General features: G+C 51.1%; 1 protein-coding gene across 30 annotated transcripts in view; it reads right to left on the bottom strand.

The window, feature by feature from the left end:
* The window catches only part of MAPT (microtubule associated protein tau), a 57433-nt gene that overhangs the window by 3422 nt on the left and 34591 nt on the right, over positions 1-19420 (bottom strand). For 12 of the 30 annotated variants that reach the window (XM_087770472.1, XM_087770466.1, XM_087770476.1 and 9 more), the window contains 10 exons: positions 17562-18476; positions 14966-15021; positions 13572-13751; positions 12170-12302; positions 11484-11534; positions 10760-11025; positions 7326-7418; positions 7086-7178; positions 3305-3386; positions 2562-2674 (listed from right to left, as the gene is read on the bottom strand). In XM_087770472.1, coding sequence (XP_087626598.1) covers positions 2562-2674; positions 3305-3386; positions 7086-7178; positions 7326-7418; positions 10760-11025; positions 11484-11534; positions 12170-12302; positions 13572-13751; positions 14966-15021; positions 17562-18476 — 1982 coding nt within the window. Of the gene's footprint in view, positions 1-340; positions 489-2561; positions 2675-3304; positions 3387-3749; positions 3789-7085; positions 7179-7325; positions 7419-10759; positions 11026-11483; positions 11535-12169; positions 12303-13571; positions 13752-14965; positions 15022-17561; positions 18477-19420 lie in introns of those variants that run through there. The other 18 variants (XM_087770478.1, XM_087770497.1, XM_087770482.1 and 15 more) reach the window with 13 other exon arrangements.

Genomic DNA, 19420 nt, shown 5'->3' with positions numbered 1-19420 from the left:
GTCCTCGGGCACATCCCTTCCAGTAGCCCACAGAGGGAATGGGCACAACCAGAGGGGATGGCAGGACTGGAGCATCTCGGGACGCTGCCAAATCCCTCCCAAGCGCCCAGGCCCAGTGTGGCGGTGGGTCCCAGGCACAGGACTCAGACGGCACAACCTGGGCTGCTCCCACTCCCCTGCAGAGATTTACAGAGAGGGGGGGGGGGTCCCTGCACAAGGCTTCCCCTTAACCCACGGCCCAGCTGGTCTCAAAACGCTGCTCCCACAAGCCAAACCGCTCTCTCCTGGCGAGCGCGAAGGCCAGGGAGGAGAGGTGAAGTAGATCGGGGTTGCTACTTACTGGTGCCCTCCCCAGCCGAGTGCAAGGCTGGGAGCTGGCTCTCCGGGGGGGTGGGTGGCTCCAGCACCAGGGCCTGGAGCCCAGCAGGGTCTGGGCTCGGGGTCCGAGCAGCCTGAGGACAGGTCTTGTCTTCCTTGCCTTTCTCTCTCTACAGGTGAAGAAACCCGCCCAGGGCGGTGGGGTGCAAAAAACGCATCAGCAACAAAAACCAAGATCCAATAAATGTCAACCAGAAGGAAAAAGCCAAAAAATAAAGAAAAGAAATAGAAAATTGGAGAGAAAAAGATCTGAAAACCAGGGCCATTCACTGGCTCATAGGAAGAACAGTGGCTGCCTTTGGAGATGAGGAGGAAAGGTTTCCCTGTGCAGCAAAGGAGAGCAGATGCTGCCGGCACAGGTACTTTGGCAGAGCACAGAGCACCCCGGCTCCCCACGGGAGACCCAATACAAGAGTGCCACATGAACCAGCGTTCAGCCTGGAGAACTGTGGACTGTGTGTCCAAATCTGGATCTTTTGTGTCGCAGAGCAAGGAGAGGACTGGGGACATGGGGAAAGGCTGGGGAAGGGGCAGCAGAGCTGCCCACAGCCGGTCTATGTGGAGGGCTGATGGGGCTCAACTGTGTCCTGTCCCCTCCCTGCGAAGTGTCCCACCTCAGAGCAGCGCTGCCTGAGGATGGTCAAGGTGCGCATGGGAATGGGCTGGCCCAGGGAAGCAATCTGCGGCAGCGTCTGAGCTCAACTTACGCCCACAACCTCCTCCAGGTACGGATTTAGGCAGGGTATGGGCAACTGCCACACAGGAAGGCTGAGGCAGGTGATGCGGCTGCTGGGTCATATCCTTGAAAGTAAATTCCCCCTCCGAAGGGCAAGTTCTTCAAACTATGGCCCAGTGAATATGCCAGGACATGAAAGAATCATCATTGTAATCATAAAAACGATGAAAATGGGCTTAGTGAAGCACAGGGCAGTCTGATGCGTAGCAGCAGCGAGAGAAGGGTAAGGAAGTCAAGCGATCCCTCAGTCCGAGGCCAGCGCACCGCTGGGAGATGAAGAGCTGGGAGGTGCACAGAGAAAACGTGGCCAAGAACAAAGTGCCAAAATAGAGGAGCCGAAACAGAACTTTCCCCTCCCATTGAGAAAGAAACATTTGAAAAACAAGCACGATAAAACCCACTTTTCCCTGGAGAAATTAAACCATGCGTGTCACCAGGCTGGGGTCTCAACTCCATGCTTACCTGGTCCCCCTGCTCCCCTGCCTGCAAGGGACTTGGCTGTCCTCAAAGCAAGGTTGTAGAGGTTTTTTACTTAGCTAAGACTGTGAAGTAACCATCAAAGCCTCTGGCAGGACCGGCTCACCCAAAGTTCAGTATTTCACCCGACGTGATTGATTGACTTTTGTCTTTCAATTTAAATCCCCCCAAACGCGCACCACTCCCTACACAGAGTCCTCGGTCAGTCTCAGCTGAGAGACTGAGACTTGAAGTAAGAAGAGATCACCTTTCTTCTGCAGTGATGGCCTACTGCAAAGTCACCTTTTCTAAATCAAGCTAAGCTTTTAATGCTCCACTTTCACAGGGGAACCAGCACCTGTGCAGCACCCTGAGCTGCCAGCTTTGTGCCACACCGCTGGGAGCAACTGGCAACGCAGTGCAAAAGCAGTTGCTGACGGTGGCACCCCTTAATGTGAAAGGTTTGAGACACAAACACGTTTCTGCACGAACTTCAGAGAACAGCAGAAAGAGCAGGAAACCACAGAAGATATCGCTTACATTCACACTCATTCAGGCGGCCATGGGCCAGGAAGGGGACAGAGACTGCCATCCTCGCAGCTCTGCCACAGCTGTGCTCCAGCAAATGTCCCCCAGGTTGGGAAATGCAGCCCAGGAGCCCTCGGCTCTGCCCACCTGCAGCAAGACGAGCTGGCTGTTTGGGCAGTGGCTGAGCGGCCCGTCCCCGGGCAGGGCACTTTTTGTCCTCTGAAGGACAAGTGTGCACAGACCACCCCACGCTAGAACACGGGCAGCAAATCGTTTCAAGGACTGGGGAAGAAGCGCTGCCTGGTAAGCAGAGAGGAGAGGCCACCTGGGCTAAAGATGAGCTGGGTGAGCAGGACCTTCCGAGTCCAGACTTCAACCACACTTCGCTTGCGTGCCTGCTCGCAGGGCAGACAGACACTTGCAGCAGAACACCATGCCTGCTCTCGACCCAGTGCCCCTTTACCTTTTTATTTCCTCCTCCAGGGACGTGGCTGATGTTATCTAAGGACCCGATTTTCGATTGCACCTTATCTTTGAAGTCCAGTTTCTCAGATTTCACCTCCACCTGGCCACCGCCTGGAAGAGAAGAGCACGAGTGGGGTTAGCTCCTGTGCCAGCCAGGGCAGGCTGGAGAGAAAGCGCTCAGGTTTGAGCTGCCGCTCTGAGGTGGCTCAACCAAAGCACTGCTGAGGCTGAGCAGAGGGTGAGGACCAGGAAAACAGCAGCAAGAGGGACCCCATGACTATCTGGGAAACCCAGGAGCCCAGGCAAGTGGGAACCAGAGTAAGAGACTTTCCAAAGGATGCTGCGGAGCTGGCAGACATCCCAATGTTTTATAGAGCCTTTATAGAAGGGAGCTAAGCTTACTCCCCTAAACACCAGCAGTTCCCCCGATTTATTCCTAAATACTTCCCATTTACAGTGATGTGTTGGCACAGACAAGGGTGTCGACAATCCAGACCAGATCCCTCCCCTACCACCGAAGGGTCAGGCAAACTGGAGAGGGTCTTGCAGCGACAGAACTGGTAACAGCATCCAGCACTCCAGAGCTCGTTCTGATGCTCCAGTCACTATCCCACGTGCCTCCCCTCGCTCCCTGTGCTACCCCAACCCTCTCCCCATCTCCGGCTGCACACCACGACGCAGCCTGTGAGCTCCCAAGGACCAGCACCCGGTGCTGCTGGATGCTGCAGAGGCAAAGGGTACCTGGTTTGTGATGGATGTTGCCCAGGGAACCACATTTGGATGTCACATGGCTCAGGTCGACTGGCTTGTAAACGATTTGAACCTGTCCGTACAAGAAAGGAAAAGGCGATGAGCTTATTACCACCACGGGCAATCTGGGGAGGGGGAGGCACAACACACACCGGCACCTGATCTGGATTCAAGGGAAAGGACAGCTTAAACCCCAGTAAGATTAATAATACAAAAGAAACCGTCATCAGAAATGGGAGATCATTAATGCCCGTGTGCAGTAGCCTCTCTTAACATGTCAGCATGCACAAGATCACCGCTCCACAGAGGGGGGAAGTAGAGGCAATTTTAAGGTGCTTAAGTGAGAGAGAAAGTGGAGTGGTAATTAATTAAGATTTGCATACACATCATCCAAAAGGAGGAGATATACCAGAGAGAAAACATAAAAAATAAATACCTTTTCTGGTGTAAAACATAAAGCTTATGTCCACAAAAACTGAAAGAACAGAAATGATCAATGTGCACAGAACTTTAAAAAGAGTGACCAAAATATGCATTTCTGAAAAATGCTGTAACGGAAATAAGGGTTAAAAAAAAAAAAGGCAAAGTCTAAATATCCAGCAGGAATTCACATAATATAAATTAAAATGGCAATTATAATATATTGAACAACATTATTTCATGATACTATGCTCTGTTTTTTATTCATTTTACCCATTACGTCTCTGAACATGGGCTCCAGCAATTCCACTTAAACCGCCCCATTCAAATACCAGCCACGGCGCTGTGGCACGCCTGGGCATGGGGCCGGTGGCCTCTTGCGCACGGACAACCAGGTTACACGAGACGCACACACAAGGAATGGTTAACATGGAGCTGTTTAGTGGTTACGTTAGCGGTTAAACACCACACTGGAAAACACCGACGACTGGAGAGGTCTGGGACCATCAGGCGTGTCAGGGACGGCAAACCACAGCACACGCACACCAGCTACATCAGGAGCAGGAGACAAGGGGGTGCGAACACATCCCCATACCCCTAGAAGTTACCTTGGACTCTGGTTTTGGACTCACACCTGTGTGTGCATCAGCTGTTGCTGTAGTTAGTGGGGCTGTGCAGGAGAAATCGAATCATCAACACCTCAAGGTTGGTTCCTACTCACTGGGAAGCGTCTGGCTCTCAGCAATAGCCTGGATTTCAAGGTGAGAGTATGCTGCTCTCTGTGCTTTCACCAAGCACCACGGCAGGCATGCTGCTCTCACAAATCTCAGGAAGGATGTGCCAGCACCAAAGGGACCTTTGCAGAGGAGCTGACTCCTCCAAGCAGCCAGGCAGCCTCTGGACCAACGTGGCCGAAAGCCAGCACAAAGGATTCACTGTAGCCACTGCTCTCCATCAACCTGAGCGCCCTGTGCTGACTCAAAAGCCCTGGGGTGAAGGTCCATCCTTCGGTTCCTGCGCGTTGGCCCCATGTCCAGCGGCCCCGTCACCCTCAGAGCTAGGTGTTGGACCGTGGTTCTGCACACCACTGAGAAACACTCCCCCCTCCATCATGCAGCCAGGAAAAGGAGGGGGGAACAGAGGCTCGGTACCACTGTCCCACCAGCACGGAGCCAGAGCACTGTGCACACGGGCCTGCCTTGTCTCCGATGCTCACGCATACCAAAAGGCACATTTGACAGAGAGTGGAGACAGAGTGAGGGGAGAAAAGCAACCCTAGGGTCTGGGAGCACATCACAGACACAGACATGAAGACAGCACTGGGGAAAGATCACACGTTTAAGGTACTGGGCAGGAGGAGAGCTAGATTCAGCTGGAAGGCAGGAAGCAGACCCCAAAAGGACAGCTGGCTCCTCTCTAATCCCAGCCGTGACCCCAAAGGGTCTATGAGCAATTCGGGCACCGCTGGGAGCTGGGACTGAAAGACCTCCCATTTCCAGAGCAAGCAATCCGCAATTGAAACACTTTCTGCTCTCATCCCACTTCCCTTTTTTTCACAGACAAGACTCCATTAACCCTTACCATCCTGCTGGGGCACAGAGAAGGGTCCTCCCCATTTTGGCAAGAAAGGAAAAGGGGCACAGAGTTGCTTGCCTGGGAAACCAGTGCCAGAGACCTGGGGATCCCACCCCTCAGCATCAGCAATGCTTAGGTCAACTTTTGCCTAATGCATCACCTTGTCAGAGGATCCACTGGCTTAAAAAATAGATACCAACCCCAGGTTACTGTAGCAACAGTTCATTCCTCCTGAAGCAGCAATGGCTGGGCAGGCAGTCACTGCTGACAGCATCGTGGAGGATTAAGCCATGACGGCCATCAAACCCCGGTGGTCTCTTGTTGCCCCTCCACTGGAGGAGCCCCAAGGCACAGCTCTGCCACCAGGACAGCCTGTGCAGCCACGCTCTGGCCATGTCAGCACATGGCTTTGCTCCGAGCACCCACACCCAGAGCTAAGCTGCTGCTTTCCGTGTCAACGCAGCCGGCAGCGATCACACGATTTTCAGTGCTGGCAGAGCCTGGGGAGGGATGACAACCTCCAGCCAAAAATCCAGATAATTCTTAACCCACTGCAGCCACTGCAGCTGCGAATGCTTGTCCATGGTTTGAGCTCTCAGTGGAGAAAAGGATGAGCTCACCACCCTGTGCTGAAGCTAATTAGCAGCCACAGCACAGACGATTTGTGACAAACACTAACTCCTGGCGTAACAACTGGTCCTCCACACACCAGGCAGTCCAGCCAGTGCAGGACCCTGGGGTAAGAAAGAGCAGAACAAGCCTGGAACCTGCTCCACAGAGGTCTGACCTCCTCAAAGCAGCTCCTCTGGCCCATTAAATAAATGCAGAATGACATCAAATTTAAGACGGAGGTTGCAACCCCAGTTATGTCCCAATGCTTACGTGCCAAGCCCTCTGCAATGCTCAGTTTCTCAGGGAGGGCGTCCACCGAGATCAAAAACAGCACAAAGAAAATCCATCGGCAACATCTGAGGGGCACCAGATAGCTTCCTCAGATGGCTGCAGGCCAGGCAACCGCAGACCCTGGGTCGCACTGTTTGGGGTCTCAGTGATGCTCCTTCCTTGGTCCATCATCTTTCCTGGACCCAAACTCTGTCTCCAGAGAGACTGGTGTAAAACTGCCAACCTCTGTGGAGTTTCTGCAGGTTTCTGGCACAGTAACTAAAAGCTGAGTCCGGCTATTTATCTGGGAATGGCTGGAAATGCCAGCATTCAGATCAATTAACTCAATCATTACTTTAGGCTCAGCCTCCATGGGCACTGCCTAACATACACCGGACACATTCATTAGCAAGGAGAAGCTTAATATTTGCATGGATCATACTTGCCTGATGGGAATGGGCAGGAACCCGCACTTTCATATGTTGTGCAGAGTCATGTGCAATTTAGCAGTACCTTAAGCAACGAGGATTGCGTTTGCTTATAAATCTATCCATCTACTGCATCAGCAACTACGTCACTGTCTGCTAGAGGCCACCCATCCTGCAGACAATGAGGCATTAAGCCCTCCAGGTAGTGTAAAACCTTTGGGTTAACAGGATGTTTTGTTACAGACATGGCTTCTACACGCGTCAGTTAGTTCTGTCCATGGCAGGCATGTACAGGACTCGTTAGGGTTCATCTAACCATGTCTTTTGGGTTAATGGGGTTAAATGACAGCATGTCACCAATCGCTATCTGACAGCAGGGTCGCTGCAGATAGCATTGGCGATTTAGTGTATACAACATGCCACTAATAAGAACTATTACAGTGCATTGAAAGTGTGAAGGTACTCACACTGCCTCCTCCCGGGATGTGTTTGATATTATCCTTTGAGCCACACCTGGATTGAACGCTGCTAAAGTCCAACTTCTTATTAACAATCTGCACCTTTGGTAGCCAGAAAAGAGTCATTGCACGTCACCAATAGCTATCTGACGGCAGGGTCGCTGCAGATAGCATTGGCAGTTTAGTGTATACAACATGCCACTTATTATAAGAACTATTACAGTGCATTGAAAGTGTGAAGGTACTCACACTGCCTCCTCCTGGGATGTGTTTGATATTATCCTTTGAGCCACACTTGGATTGAACGCTGCTAAAGTCCAGCTTCTTATTAATAATCTGCACCTTTGGTAGCCAGAAAAGAGCGTGAGAAACAACATGACCATCTGCAGCTTGACCATGCGTTACATCACTAAAACCAGGAACCTGCCTTCCAGTGCCAAGAGCAAAGGAGAATCTCTGGCTTGCTGCATAGATTTGTCTACTCATGGGTTGGAAACTGAAGATGGAGGTGAGCAGGTTATAGCTAGAGATGGGATACATCTGGCTAGCAAGGCAGTCCTGGTTTCCAGGCCAGAAACACCAGCAAAAAAGCCAGCCCACACCGTTTTCTTTCGCTGAACAAAACGGGGAACTTGCTGGGCAGCAAACACGCTGGAAGGCACCAGTGGTCTGAGACTCGGCTTCTGCAGAGCCCGTGGAAGAAGGAAGGATGGAGCCGAGAGAAAAATGCCTGCTCGGCCCCATCTGCCACGCTGGGCAGCATGCCTCCTCTCGAGGGCAGAGATATGTGGCCTCACATTTCAGCAGCTTGAGCAAACTGGGCAAATGGGTACAGCTGGCCGGGGCAGCAGGCTGGAGAGCAGGAGTTGTGTGTCCAGCACTGCCTGGGAGAGGACGCCCGAGCTCTGCGCTGTGCAGGGCTCAAACTCCCTCTACAGTTACAAAGAGAAAAAGCAAATGCTGCCAGGGAGGCAGTCCCATGCCTGCAGTTTTCTTAACTCCTGTATAGATGAGATGAAAGGGGCAGCACAGACCAACCCCAAAGGCAGCTGCTCTATTGCATATTCCTAACGCCATCTCGGGTGGGAGAGAGGCTGGAAATGGCTTGGTGCCACAGGGGAACCGCATACCATGCCAACTTCATCCTCCAGTCCCAAAGCCTGTCTGCCCTCTCCCCACACACACAGATTTTTGTACTAATGAATTAAGCTGTTTCCCTTTAGGGCTTGTTTTCCCTATTTGGGTTTTATAAGGGCAGCTATGCTGGAGTGGCCCCATGCATAGGAGCAGCTATTCTAGACAAGACAAAGATGAAGATAGTCTGCTCCTTCCCCTACATGGCCTGGAGTGGCTTTACAACCTACACAAGTATAAACCAGAGGTAAATGCAGGTAAAAACCAGCAGGCACACAGGCCTGTGCTCCCTCAGGAGAAAGCCTGCACAATCCTCACGAGAGGAAAAAAGATACAGCATCCTGCAAGAAAGCAGCGTCACATCACGCTGCACATGCAGTCCCTGGATGGCAACATCCACGAAGCTGGCTGAGCAGGCAACCTCCCCCTCCATTTCACCATGTCCCCGGCCTGCTGCTGCAAGGATTGCTCCTCGCTATACCCTGGTTCTTCAGCATGAGAAGCGCCAAGGCTGACACATGCCTCCAGCATCATTTTCCAAGTTCACATCAACTAATCCTGCAAATCAGGATCCAGTTCTGCTAGACCAGGCTTTGCCAGAGCAGCACTCGGTGATCCAGCAACAACAAAAGTGCTCAGACAATGCAGAAACACTGGACGAGATCGGGCCTGGCTGACTCCTGGCGCCTGTGCCCCTTGCTTCCCTAGGCTGGGGGTCTGAAATCTGCACGGAGAGCAGGCTCCAGACTCATCTTCTGGCCACCCTAAAATCAAACTCACTGGATCAGCCCCTTCTGCCCCAGCCACAACCGTTCTGCTAAGAGCAGCCTCGTGTCCTACAAAATCCCCAACAGAGCATCCAGCCATTCTCCCCTGCAAAGAGCAATGAATTGTCCCAAATTCAGCTGTTCTTACTCCTTCAGTGACAACAATAAACATGTTGCCTGAGAGAGAAGCTGACAGAGAAAAAAAAAAACTTGTAAAAAATTAAAAAGAACAAGCAAACAATTTAACCAATTTACAGTAAACAGAAGGGTTCCTTCTAAAATTGCTGAAAAGCAGTGTTTTGTGGGGTGGTGGGAAGAACTTACACCTTGTGCTAAGCAGGCAGGAGGGCTGAGGCCCCGGGACACGGGCAGCTGGAAGGACTCACGCTGCTCTGCTCATAACCAATGGCCAGAGCAGCCCTGCCTGGGCTCCAGAGCCCCCCTGCATTGTAGTACAAAGCAAAATGGGCATTGTCCAGTAAATCGCCAGCCACGGCAAAAAATGCACCTAAGGAAACGGAAAAGCACGCTGCTATTTAAGATGGTGAAGAGAAGCCATCTCAAAGCCTCCCCCCATGCCAAAGGCGAACGTTCAGAGCCACGGAGTTACCTAGTCACACAAAATGGCATGCACCGCACTCGGGGAAGATTTGTCACGGCTCTGTTGCATTAGCGGCCGCAGAGCAAGGTCTGCAAGGCACTGTTCCCCCCCAGGGCAGGCAAGCACAAGCACACGGGGACTCCTGACTGCACTGGCCATCAGATGTGCAGTTCTGGCATTTAACATCTGTGTAAGAGCCACCGGGCCTTCACCAGTCAGAGGAACCAAGTGCTTTCATGTCTCCACTCATGCAGCAAAGAGGATTTTATAAAAGCCTGAGGAAACATCCACACAGTGCAACGGAGCAGTGCAGAGAGGCTCGGATGGGTGCTGAGCAGCCAACACCACAGCTGGAGCCATGTAACCACACACTGCTGCTCTTGGGGCTGCACGGATGAATTAGCTCACACCACTCCCTCACCCAAACTCTCCTCTGCTGGGCTTGCAAAATTTCACGAGACCCTCGTTCCCAAGCACTTTGGAGCACGGAGTTCACTTTGCTGCTCACAGAACAGCCCCTCTGGGAGTGAGAAGTACTAGTGGTTGAAAGGATCATAGTGCCACCAGTTCTGGCCGTGCCACACTGCATCACGTAGCAAGACAGGGCCCGATCGCAGAACGCAATCCAAAACCTTGCCAACAGAGCTGGATCCAAAATCACAACGTTCTGAAAAACGTGCCAAGCCTGGGACCCTCGCAGGGAGGAGACCGTCCTGTCGGCTCGCTAATGAAGAAACGGAGGCAGCGTTGAATGGACTGCTCCAGATCACACAGGATAGGATTCAGAAATACAACCCTGATCCTGCGACTCTATAGGGCTGCAGGTTACGATTTGCTCTCCCTAACTGGACACCACGTCATTCCCCTGGCAGCCAGTCCATACATTGACATGTCACCCCATGAAAGCCACATCACAAGCCCTCTGCGGTCCTCTCTGCGGAACAGCTGAACTGCACTAAGCCAGGCAAGCAATTTCAGGACAAGCACCCAACCCAATCAGCCCAAAAAACTCCAAAATCAGAATCAGGCTGGAGATGAGCTGAAGCATGGCTGCCCACTGCCGTATCTCTGGCCCCAGCTGGGCTGCTGCTGATCCAGGGAAGGCTCTCCCCTCCCAGATGCAGCGTCAAGTACCCGCTCTCCCTACGGACAGGCCCCTGGAAAGCAGAGTCCACATTTACCTTGCCACCTCCGGGCTGGTGCTTCAGGTTTTCAGTTGAGCCAATTTTGGACTTCACATTTTTCAGATCAGGCATGGGTGCGGCTGACGGCTGGATGCGGCTCTTGGCAGATGCAGGAGATTTCGGTGGTGTGCGAACCACTGCCACCTTCTTGGGCTCCCTGGCTGGTGGGGTGGGCAGAGAGGGAGTGCGGGAACGGCTGCCTGGAGTCCCGGGGGAGCCGGGACTGCTGTAACCGCTTCTGTCTCCAGACTTTGGCTGCTCACCTGAAGTTTGTAGACAGAGGGAGGCAAGCACAGGATAAGCAATCTGGGTGTGCAGCCCCTTCCCCACACACTGCCTGCCTTTATGGGGTTGATCTGTCCGGTCCCAGGGCCCACTCGCTACTCCTACTGCAGACCATCAGCAGAGGGGAGATGGATTCACTTTCTTCCACTTCGGTTTGAAGTGAAAACTGTGATTAAAGGCAATTTCCTAGTATTTCAGAAGGAAGATGGTCTTCATTGTCTGGATCATTGGTAAGGCTCCCCACCCAGGTGACATTAGCATGCGTGACAAATTACAGACAAAAGACACTCAAACAAAACCACTTTTCTATTAGAAATTTGGAAGCATTTTTACAAAATTATTTTATGGAATTGAATAAGGCTGATCATTGAGCAGCTTAGAACTGTCCCCAGTCCGAAAAGAAATGAAAGAAGAAAAGAAAACCCTTAAACGTCACCTTTCTCGGACTTTGCTGCTGCAGGAGGTGGTTTTTTCTGCTCCTTTCTGCCTGTTTAATGAATGACAAAGATGCTTAAACATAACAAAGCTGGAAATGCAATTGATTTACGGTTTTATGCAGCTCTGGTTAAGTATGAAAAATATATATATTGAGTGAAATGCACTGTTTTAATGGAAATTCACAATGCCTGATGCTTCCTGGGGTTTTCTTCTCTGAGAATAATGGGCTAATCTCCATTCCTGCAATCGAAGAATTGATCCTCTTGCCCCTGGTCTTTGTGAAATATTGTCAAGAGAAAAGGAATAGGCGGATTAAAAAAATGGAGCTGCCTAAACCTTCCAAATTAGAGGAAATCCCAAAGGGATAAAGCAACTACCCTCTCCTACACACTGGCTATATGAACAGAGGAGATAAAGCAGCACCCAGAAAGGCTCACTTCAGAGGAATCATCCCTAGCTCTGCACCCACAGCCCCGTGACAAGGCTGAGCATCACCACGCAGACCTCAACCTGCCGGCCGTGCCCTTGCTTAGCGCTGTGTGTGACCCCAGCCCGCACTGGGGCAAATTTGTTCACTACCCCCACATAATTGCACGGAGAGCCTGGGAGCACCACCAAAGCAGAGCCTCTCGAGTCAGAGACACCATGGGAAGGTGGCTGCATGCCGCTCTCGCCATCACCTACCAGAGCTGGGAGGTGTCTTGGGGGCCGTGGGCGTCTTTGCTGGGATGCGCGTGGCATTGGTCGAGTTCCTCTGAGCCTGCCCTGCTGCAGACCGCGGCGTGGCCGTCTTCGTGCCGCCTCTCATCTCTGGGCCCTGGGGATGCAAGGGGGAAAGGCTGATGCAGGGGGGATCTGCCCGGGGATGGGCTATCACCCCTCATGGATCAGAGCCACATGAGACCCTCCTGCTTCCTACCCTGACAGCCCACAGGAGTTCCCACGGGTTTCTCCACACGCACACATCTGCGACGTGCCTTTTCACACCCCGTTTTCCATCACGGCGCCTGCCACAACCGCTGCAGTCACTCCTGGGCTGGCAGAGCAGCTGTGCCGCTTTCCCATGTGAGCCCTTAGCATCAGCTACATTATTAATCGCACATTCAGGCCTCGTTAAAAAGTACGTTCAACTCCTTTGTTCTCTAAATTTCATCGTTTTGTTTCCCCTGTTCTGCTAAAATTTTGCACAGAAGACAAATAAATCCATTGACTAGACCAGAGGCTCCATTCAGGAGTACAGTGCCAGACTCCAAACACAGAGAAACACCTCCTTTATCCCCACCTGTAACACACTACTGTAACATGTACATAATCTGTAACGGCACGTAAACAGCAATATGCTATTTATTGTCTTCTGATCCTGCAGAAAAGCCTCCTCAAATCTATAAACTAACACATCCTCTTTCTGGTGACTTTCTAATGCTGGTCTGTGTACAAAAGCTCATGAAAAACATGCAAGTGAAAATTCACAAGCCGACTGGTCCCAAGGCAGCAGGGAACCAGAGCAGAGCCATCGCAATCCCTGTCATGGGAAAACCATATCCCATTGTCTGCGACCTGCAATCTCTGCCCTTTCCCTCACCATGGGTGTATTTGTGTGACTAAACATCACAAAGGGAAACTCCAAGCTACTTTTTACATTGCAGAATAAGCCACGGATGTGTGTGCATTTCCTATTCTCCGTGTAGCACCTGGCAGATCTGGCTCCAACACATTTCAAATACATCTGCTGTTTATAGCCAACGCACCCATAAAACACAGCATAAAGCTGCAAAACAAAGAAAAGCGTGAAAGAGCATAAAGGGACCTGGAAATGCCTCAGGGAGACCAGGTAACACCCTGCAGCAATGAGATATTTTTGCTGTAACGCAGAGCAGGGGGCCTATGTGTTGGTGAGACAGACCCAGTTGCTTCAAACACCAAAACTGGAGCCAAGTCTGGCCACTGGAGAAGGGGAAGCACATCCCACCCTCTCCACTGAACGGGACACGGAGAGGCTGCCCAGCCAAGCACTGTCAGACCTGTCAGGAATGCTTTAAGGTATTCCCCAAGGCAGCTTTGCCTCTCTCACATCCCATTTCCTTACCTTGGCTTTCATTTCTTGCGTTCCTGTACTGGCAGGTCGGGATGTGACAGAAGAGACTCGTTTAGAGGTGGAAGCAGGGCTGGAGGGTGTTTTCGAAGGGGTTGTGCTAGAGGAGGTGTGTCGTTGGGGGGGGGTGGAGGGTCTACCGCCTGAGGGTTTGGCAGTGGAAGGTGAGGATTTCTTAAACATGGAAACAAAATAAAATTGGAACAAAAAAAAATCAGTATGGGAGGGAAACAAAAGGGGATCACTGACATTAAATAGGATTAGAAGGTGCAATGCAGAACTGGGTATGGAATAGGCGATGGCTGGTACTGCCCTCTCCCTGCAGCACAGAGCTGGGCAAGAGCTGCGGGGCCCAGGGCACTGCTGGGGTCCCATGGCTGCACCAGCAAGCGGGGATACCTCAGCTCTATTCCTCCCACAGGGTGCAGCAACACCCAAGCGCCTTTCTGGGGAAAATGTCACCCCGTGACAGCCTGCCCTTGCCACCACCCTCCACACCAGTGGCACGTTTTACCATCTGAACTGCCCTGTTTACTCCCAAACTCTCTACGTGCTCCACTGGCAAAGATGCTGCAGGTACAGCACTACCAACACCAGCGTTTCTGGGAGATGCAGTGACTGCTCCCAGGTCTCTCGCCCCACCATACCTGCTTTATCAATAATGGATCGATGGTTTTTATCTAGACCACTGCTTGGTACCATGTCAAATGCCCTGCCAAACCTCACTACAGAAAGACCCAATTTCACACTGTTTGAAAATAATTATATTCCTCACCTTTAACTCTTCACCCACTAAATTGCCCATGATCTTGTCCATTCTCTCACCCAGGCACCAACCAGGCTAATGGCCAGCTGAACTAAACCTCCTCCAAATTAGCAGTGTGACAGATACCTTTAAACTTCTGGAATGTACCCACTATTAAACTCTGTTCCTCACCCAGAACACAGCATCTGCAAGGCCTAGATTATTTAATTTCATTTTTTAATTACGTGTCTTGCTCTTTTCAGTGTTATGGTGCTTGTCCCCAGCACAGCCCAATGCAGTTTTGAGTTTGCTGTCGCACCGGTTTGCCCCAGCAAAGCCAGCTGGCTGCTTTCCGGTCTCAGGCTGAGAAAATGATTTCTCTAACCACCCACCCAACCCAACATGTTTGTTTTAGATTTGGTTCACTTCCTCGCCCTCAAAGATCACTATGGATTGCACCATCCAAACCAGGGTGAGGGAAGAAAAAATAAAAGCATTCTTTTAAGACAGACAGAAGAATGGAAGGTAATGGCAAGGTTTCCTAAGAGGCACAACTGCGGTCCAGGAGAGCAGGAGAGGGAGTCAGGAACATGCACAGAACTTAGTGAGTTGATGTCACTTCTGGATTTATTTTTTAGCTTACCTTCGGTTTCTTCTCCTCAGCTTCAGTCCCTTCCTTGTCTTTGCTGTCAATACGACCTGACAAATGGAAATACACACAGTTACAGGTCTTGGGACTGGTCATTAAACTCTTGAGAGATGACGATGCCTGCACTACAGCAACATGCAGGCTGGGTGGGTGTTCCATGTTCCTGCTCTCCTTTTAAATACTATTCTTGGAAATATTACAAAGTCACTCATCTCTTGCAGAAATACTTCCACATCGTAAACACATTCTTTCTGGGTTAACAGATTATCCTGCGCATAGGCAACAGTGCATTAGTCATCACTAGAGCAGACACAGGCAACAACGTCTGTATGAGCCATTTTGGCCAGATTTGCACTCAGTTCCAGTAGCATCTGTTCAGTTTAGGACAGAAAGTTCTCCTCAACCCTAAACACGAGTCTTCCTCTCTAAAACACCCATTGGTTCTAATAACCATATATATAAAGACTAAAATTGAAGGATGCCCCAATCCTAGCAGCACCAGGTTGCCCGTGATCTCATTTAAAGTTGTTGTTCAGTGTGGTAGCTTTTCAAAGCATTTTTATACCTGGCCGTTGTTACTTCCACCTCTTCTGACACACTGCTTTCTGCCTCTGCAGCGGACAGTGGAGTCTTTTATCTGGGTCAGACCCTGCAGGGTCTTAAGGTTTTAGCTGTTGTCCTACTTGATTCGTATCAAGCTTATAGTGACTCTGACAATATTTCAGTGTTTTGTCCCATTAGTCTACAGGCACAACAGACTGCAGCATTGCTAATTAGGAGATTAGAAATGGGGAGGAAGGAATGTTTGTACTGTAAGGCACTCATAACAAAGACCCTTTTCCCAGTCTTCAGCTAATTCCTCCCTAATCTGGAAGGAAAAGCTGCTGATATTCTCCCCAGTGTTTTGGAAACTTGCCCTGGGGGGTCAGCCCTTTCCCAGTGACATGAACAATGTTGTTAATCCAGCACTGATGGCCCTGACCCATGCCAGCAGCCACTCCCAGAGCTGCTGGATGCACTACTCTTCCCAAATTCAGTTAAACTACAGACTGGAGCAAGGCTGGAGCTGAACAGCCACAAAGTATCTCTGCCTTTGAAGGAAAAGACAATTAAATTAGAGAAATTCCTCCTATTGAATCAGAAACTGGTTGACTCTAGGCAATGCATCCCCAACCCATCATCATTTTCAGGCTCCGATGCTAGCGATAGAAAGCCATGCCAATGCCCTGCAGCACATGTGCGAAGCTTCCCGCTGGCTTATTAGGTAGTGAACAACGAGAAATGTGTTATGAGCTTTAGCTCCAATGGAAAAAGCTACATCAACAATTTCTTCACGAACCCCGTGCAGCAAAGAGCACGCTCTCTCTGCCGCAAACCAGAGCAGCGTTTCCAGGCTAATGGAAGCAGCCAAGCCAGCTTTTGGGATGCGGTGCTGGGGTGAAAGGCAGAGCTTTCCCCAGGCCAGGCCCCGGACAGCCAGAGCTGAGGTACAACACGGTGGGTTTTAACGCGTGTCCTGCTGCCCCAGCTTCTTAACACAACTCAGTGCAAAACCTGCATTTGGCCACTGAGCAGGGCCCCTAGTGACATCCTTCTGACCCGCAGTAAAGGTGGAAAATAGCTCTTGAGAAAGAGAAGGTCTAGGAGCTGCTCTGCCGGCAGGGATGCTCGTGCATTGGGCGGTGAACTCACACCTTCACCCAAGACAGCTAAGACTGAGAGTGCGGCATGAACACAGCAGCTCCAGGGTCCGACTGCCCTCCCAGCCTAGCGACACACACGCTGTTAGATGCACCCAAGAGCCAGGCCTCCACACACACAGGCAGCTCCCGCAGAACACCCCAAATACAGCCATCGCGTTGGACCACCCAGGGACACACCATCCAGAACTGGGATCGGAGCAGGATGCTTTGTAAGAGCATCAAACGTGCCCTGTAGTGGACAAAGATCCAGCTAGCTGCACACCTTGCCTCCAACAGCAGTCAGTAGTGGATATTTAAGGGAAAAGTACAAGAAACAGGACCAACGTGGGGCCTTTTCCATGGTTAGATTTGCCATCTCACTTGCCTTTTTCCTCCTCCCTCCTCTTTAGGAAAGCCAATACAAAGAGTTATTGGACCGGATAGCAGACACATGCAAACCAGATAGCACGTGTCTTGCCGGAACAAGGTGCAGCGTGCGCCGGGTTAGCCCCACTCCAACATGCCAGAACAACGTCCATCCGGTCTTCGTCTTCTCTGGGAAGGTGCCAGGTGTGAGTTAAGGTGCCCACCCCACAGATCCAAGGAAATCAAAACAAAAACAGGTGAACAAAGCATGATTGGGGACACGCCAGCACCATGCAAGGGATGCAAAACCGAAGCATAAGGATCTGGCAAGTATGCCAGGACATCCAGGATTAACTAAAGGGGGAAGGAGGGGGAGGGAGAAGCAGCAGTGCTTTGTAGATCAGTTCACAGCAAAGGTCCAGGCCATTTCCCAAGCAGCAGGATTCGAGAGGTGGCAGCAAGCTGAAGTACTGGTTCAGGCAGCCTTGTCGTGAGCAAGCCACTGGCAACGTGAGCTCAGCGCAGGCAAACGTTGCACACACCTTTTAGGAGAGGGACGCGACTGACGGCTTTATCTGCAACATCGGCACAAGGTTTCTTCTTGCGCATCCGGCGTTCTCCTGCATCTGCCACAGCCTTTTCCAAAGGAGCATCTTTGTCTTCCACGTCATCTTTTAACTCAACGGGGAGTTTGGCTGTTTCTAGCAAGGGTCCAGAATCTTCTCCCTCCCTGGGCTCCACTTCTTTTGGGGAGACGATTTCAGAAGGCTCTGATGGGGTGACATCTGTGTCTTCTTCCCCCCTCAATGGCTGTCTCCTCTCCTCTTGGTCCTCTCCTGCTTTACGTGATTGAGTTTCAACAAGAAGTGCCTCTCTTGGTATGTCTCTGAGGACATCTTTGGACTTGTCTTCTTCAAAGGCACATTCTTCAAGAGCTGCCTTGGCTGTTGCTGGACACAAGTCCATTTCAGGTCCCGGTGAAACATGCTGTCCCACCCGGGAAAGCAAATCCTGTTCGGAAGTTTCATCAATATCACGGTCCTCATCTCTTTCCTGTCCACTGGCATCTTCTTTTAATGGACCTCTGGTATATAGAGGAGATGGCCCATCTTTAATATGGGAGTCATCTGTGCCACCTGCTCCTGCCAACCCCTCGGGGCGCACACCACGACCTAGCTCTGTTCCCAGCGCTGGATCCACACCAATGCCTTCTCTGCCTCGATGATCCCACAACTCACTGCTGTCTTCAGATGCTCTGGAGTCTTGGTACATATCCAGGGGTATTGGGATGGTGACCTCGATTCTAGTGGGAGCTGCTGTTGTAGCCTTCATTTCATGTGACAGAAGAGGCTGCTGAAGAACCCCAGCTACCTGCTTTGTGGGCTGGCTTTCTCTTTTTATTGCATCTCCCACACGCTCCTGAGGGCCAGGCTGTAGCTTTGGAGAGCTTGGCTCCCCTGGAGTTGAAGACGCAGGGTATGAAGCATGGGCAAACAATTAGCACAGGCATGTCAAATACGTAGTCAGTGATGTAATGCTGAAGAGAGACTAAGGATTTCTACTATCAATCTAGAGGAGAAAAGCAAGTCCCACACTGCCGCGTTGAATAGACAACTCACTTCTACAGTGGCTTTTGTCTTTATAGAAACTCTGATCCCCGTGGGAATCAGGAACAGTGACAGCCACAGCACGTGGGAGACCAGACTCCTCCCTGGACCCGCTCTCAGAGGTGGCTGGGGTATCCAACCAGCACCATCTGCCACACCCACGCTCTATGAGCTGGTTTAGCCATAGAGGTTTTCAGAAGCCAAGAACGCACCCATTTGCTAATCTAACACCACCACTGGACCATCAGTTTGCTGGTCAGTGACCACCTCTTCTTGCCTCAAGAGCCTGAACAAAACAGGCCAGACACCCTCCCCTCCTTCACAGGTTTACAAAACCCCTACAGTCCTCTCCTCCCTTGCAGGAGATGTTCACGCAGACATGGGACCAGTTACACCCTCTCAGAGCTCAAACCATCTCTGCTATGTTCTCCAGATCATTTCTATTGCTAATGAGCTTCGGGAACAGCACTCCTATGTCTCCTCTCTTATTGCTGTGTATTTCAACAGCCGCTGGAGCAGACAGACTCGGTGGAAAGGACTATAAGTAAAAATGCAGCTGTAGTCACACAGCCACAGCAATTTTGGACTGTGCACCCACTGAGGCTAATCAGAGCTCCAGCGCTGCTGCCACCATTTGGGCAGAGTAGAAAGTGTGGCATTTATAAACCCAAACTTAAGGTCACAGAGACACAGATCTCTTTTTGGGGGGGTAAAAGGCAGAATTCTGTTCTGTTGCTGATCTCATGCATGATGCAGACCTTTACAATTTCATTCAACAATCGCTGCATTAAGCC

This window comes from Nipponia nippon, unplaced genomic scaffold (genome assembly GCF_047370975.1).
Source record: "Nipponia nippon isolate SJK-2023a ecotype South Korea unplaced genomic scaffold, ASM4737097v1 scaffold_32, whole genome shotgun sequence".
Lineage (NCBI taxonomy): Eukaryota > Metazoa > Chordata > Aves > Pelecaniformes > Threskiornithidae > Nipponia > Nipponia nippon.
This window is presented reverse-complemented; position numbering and strand designations above follow the sequence as displayed.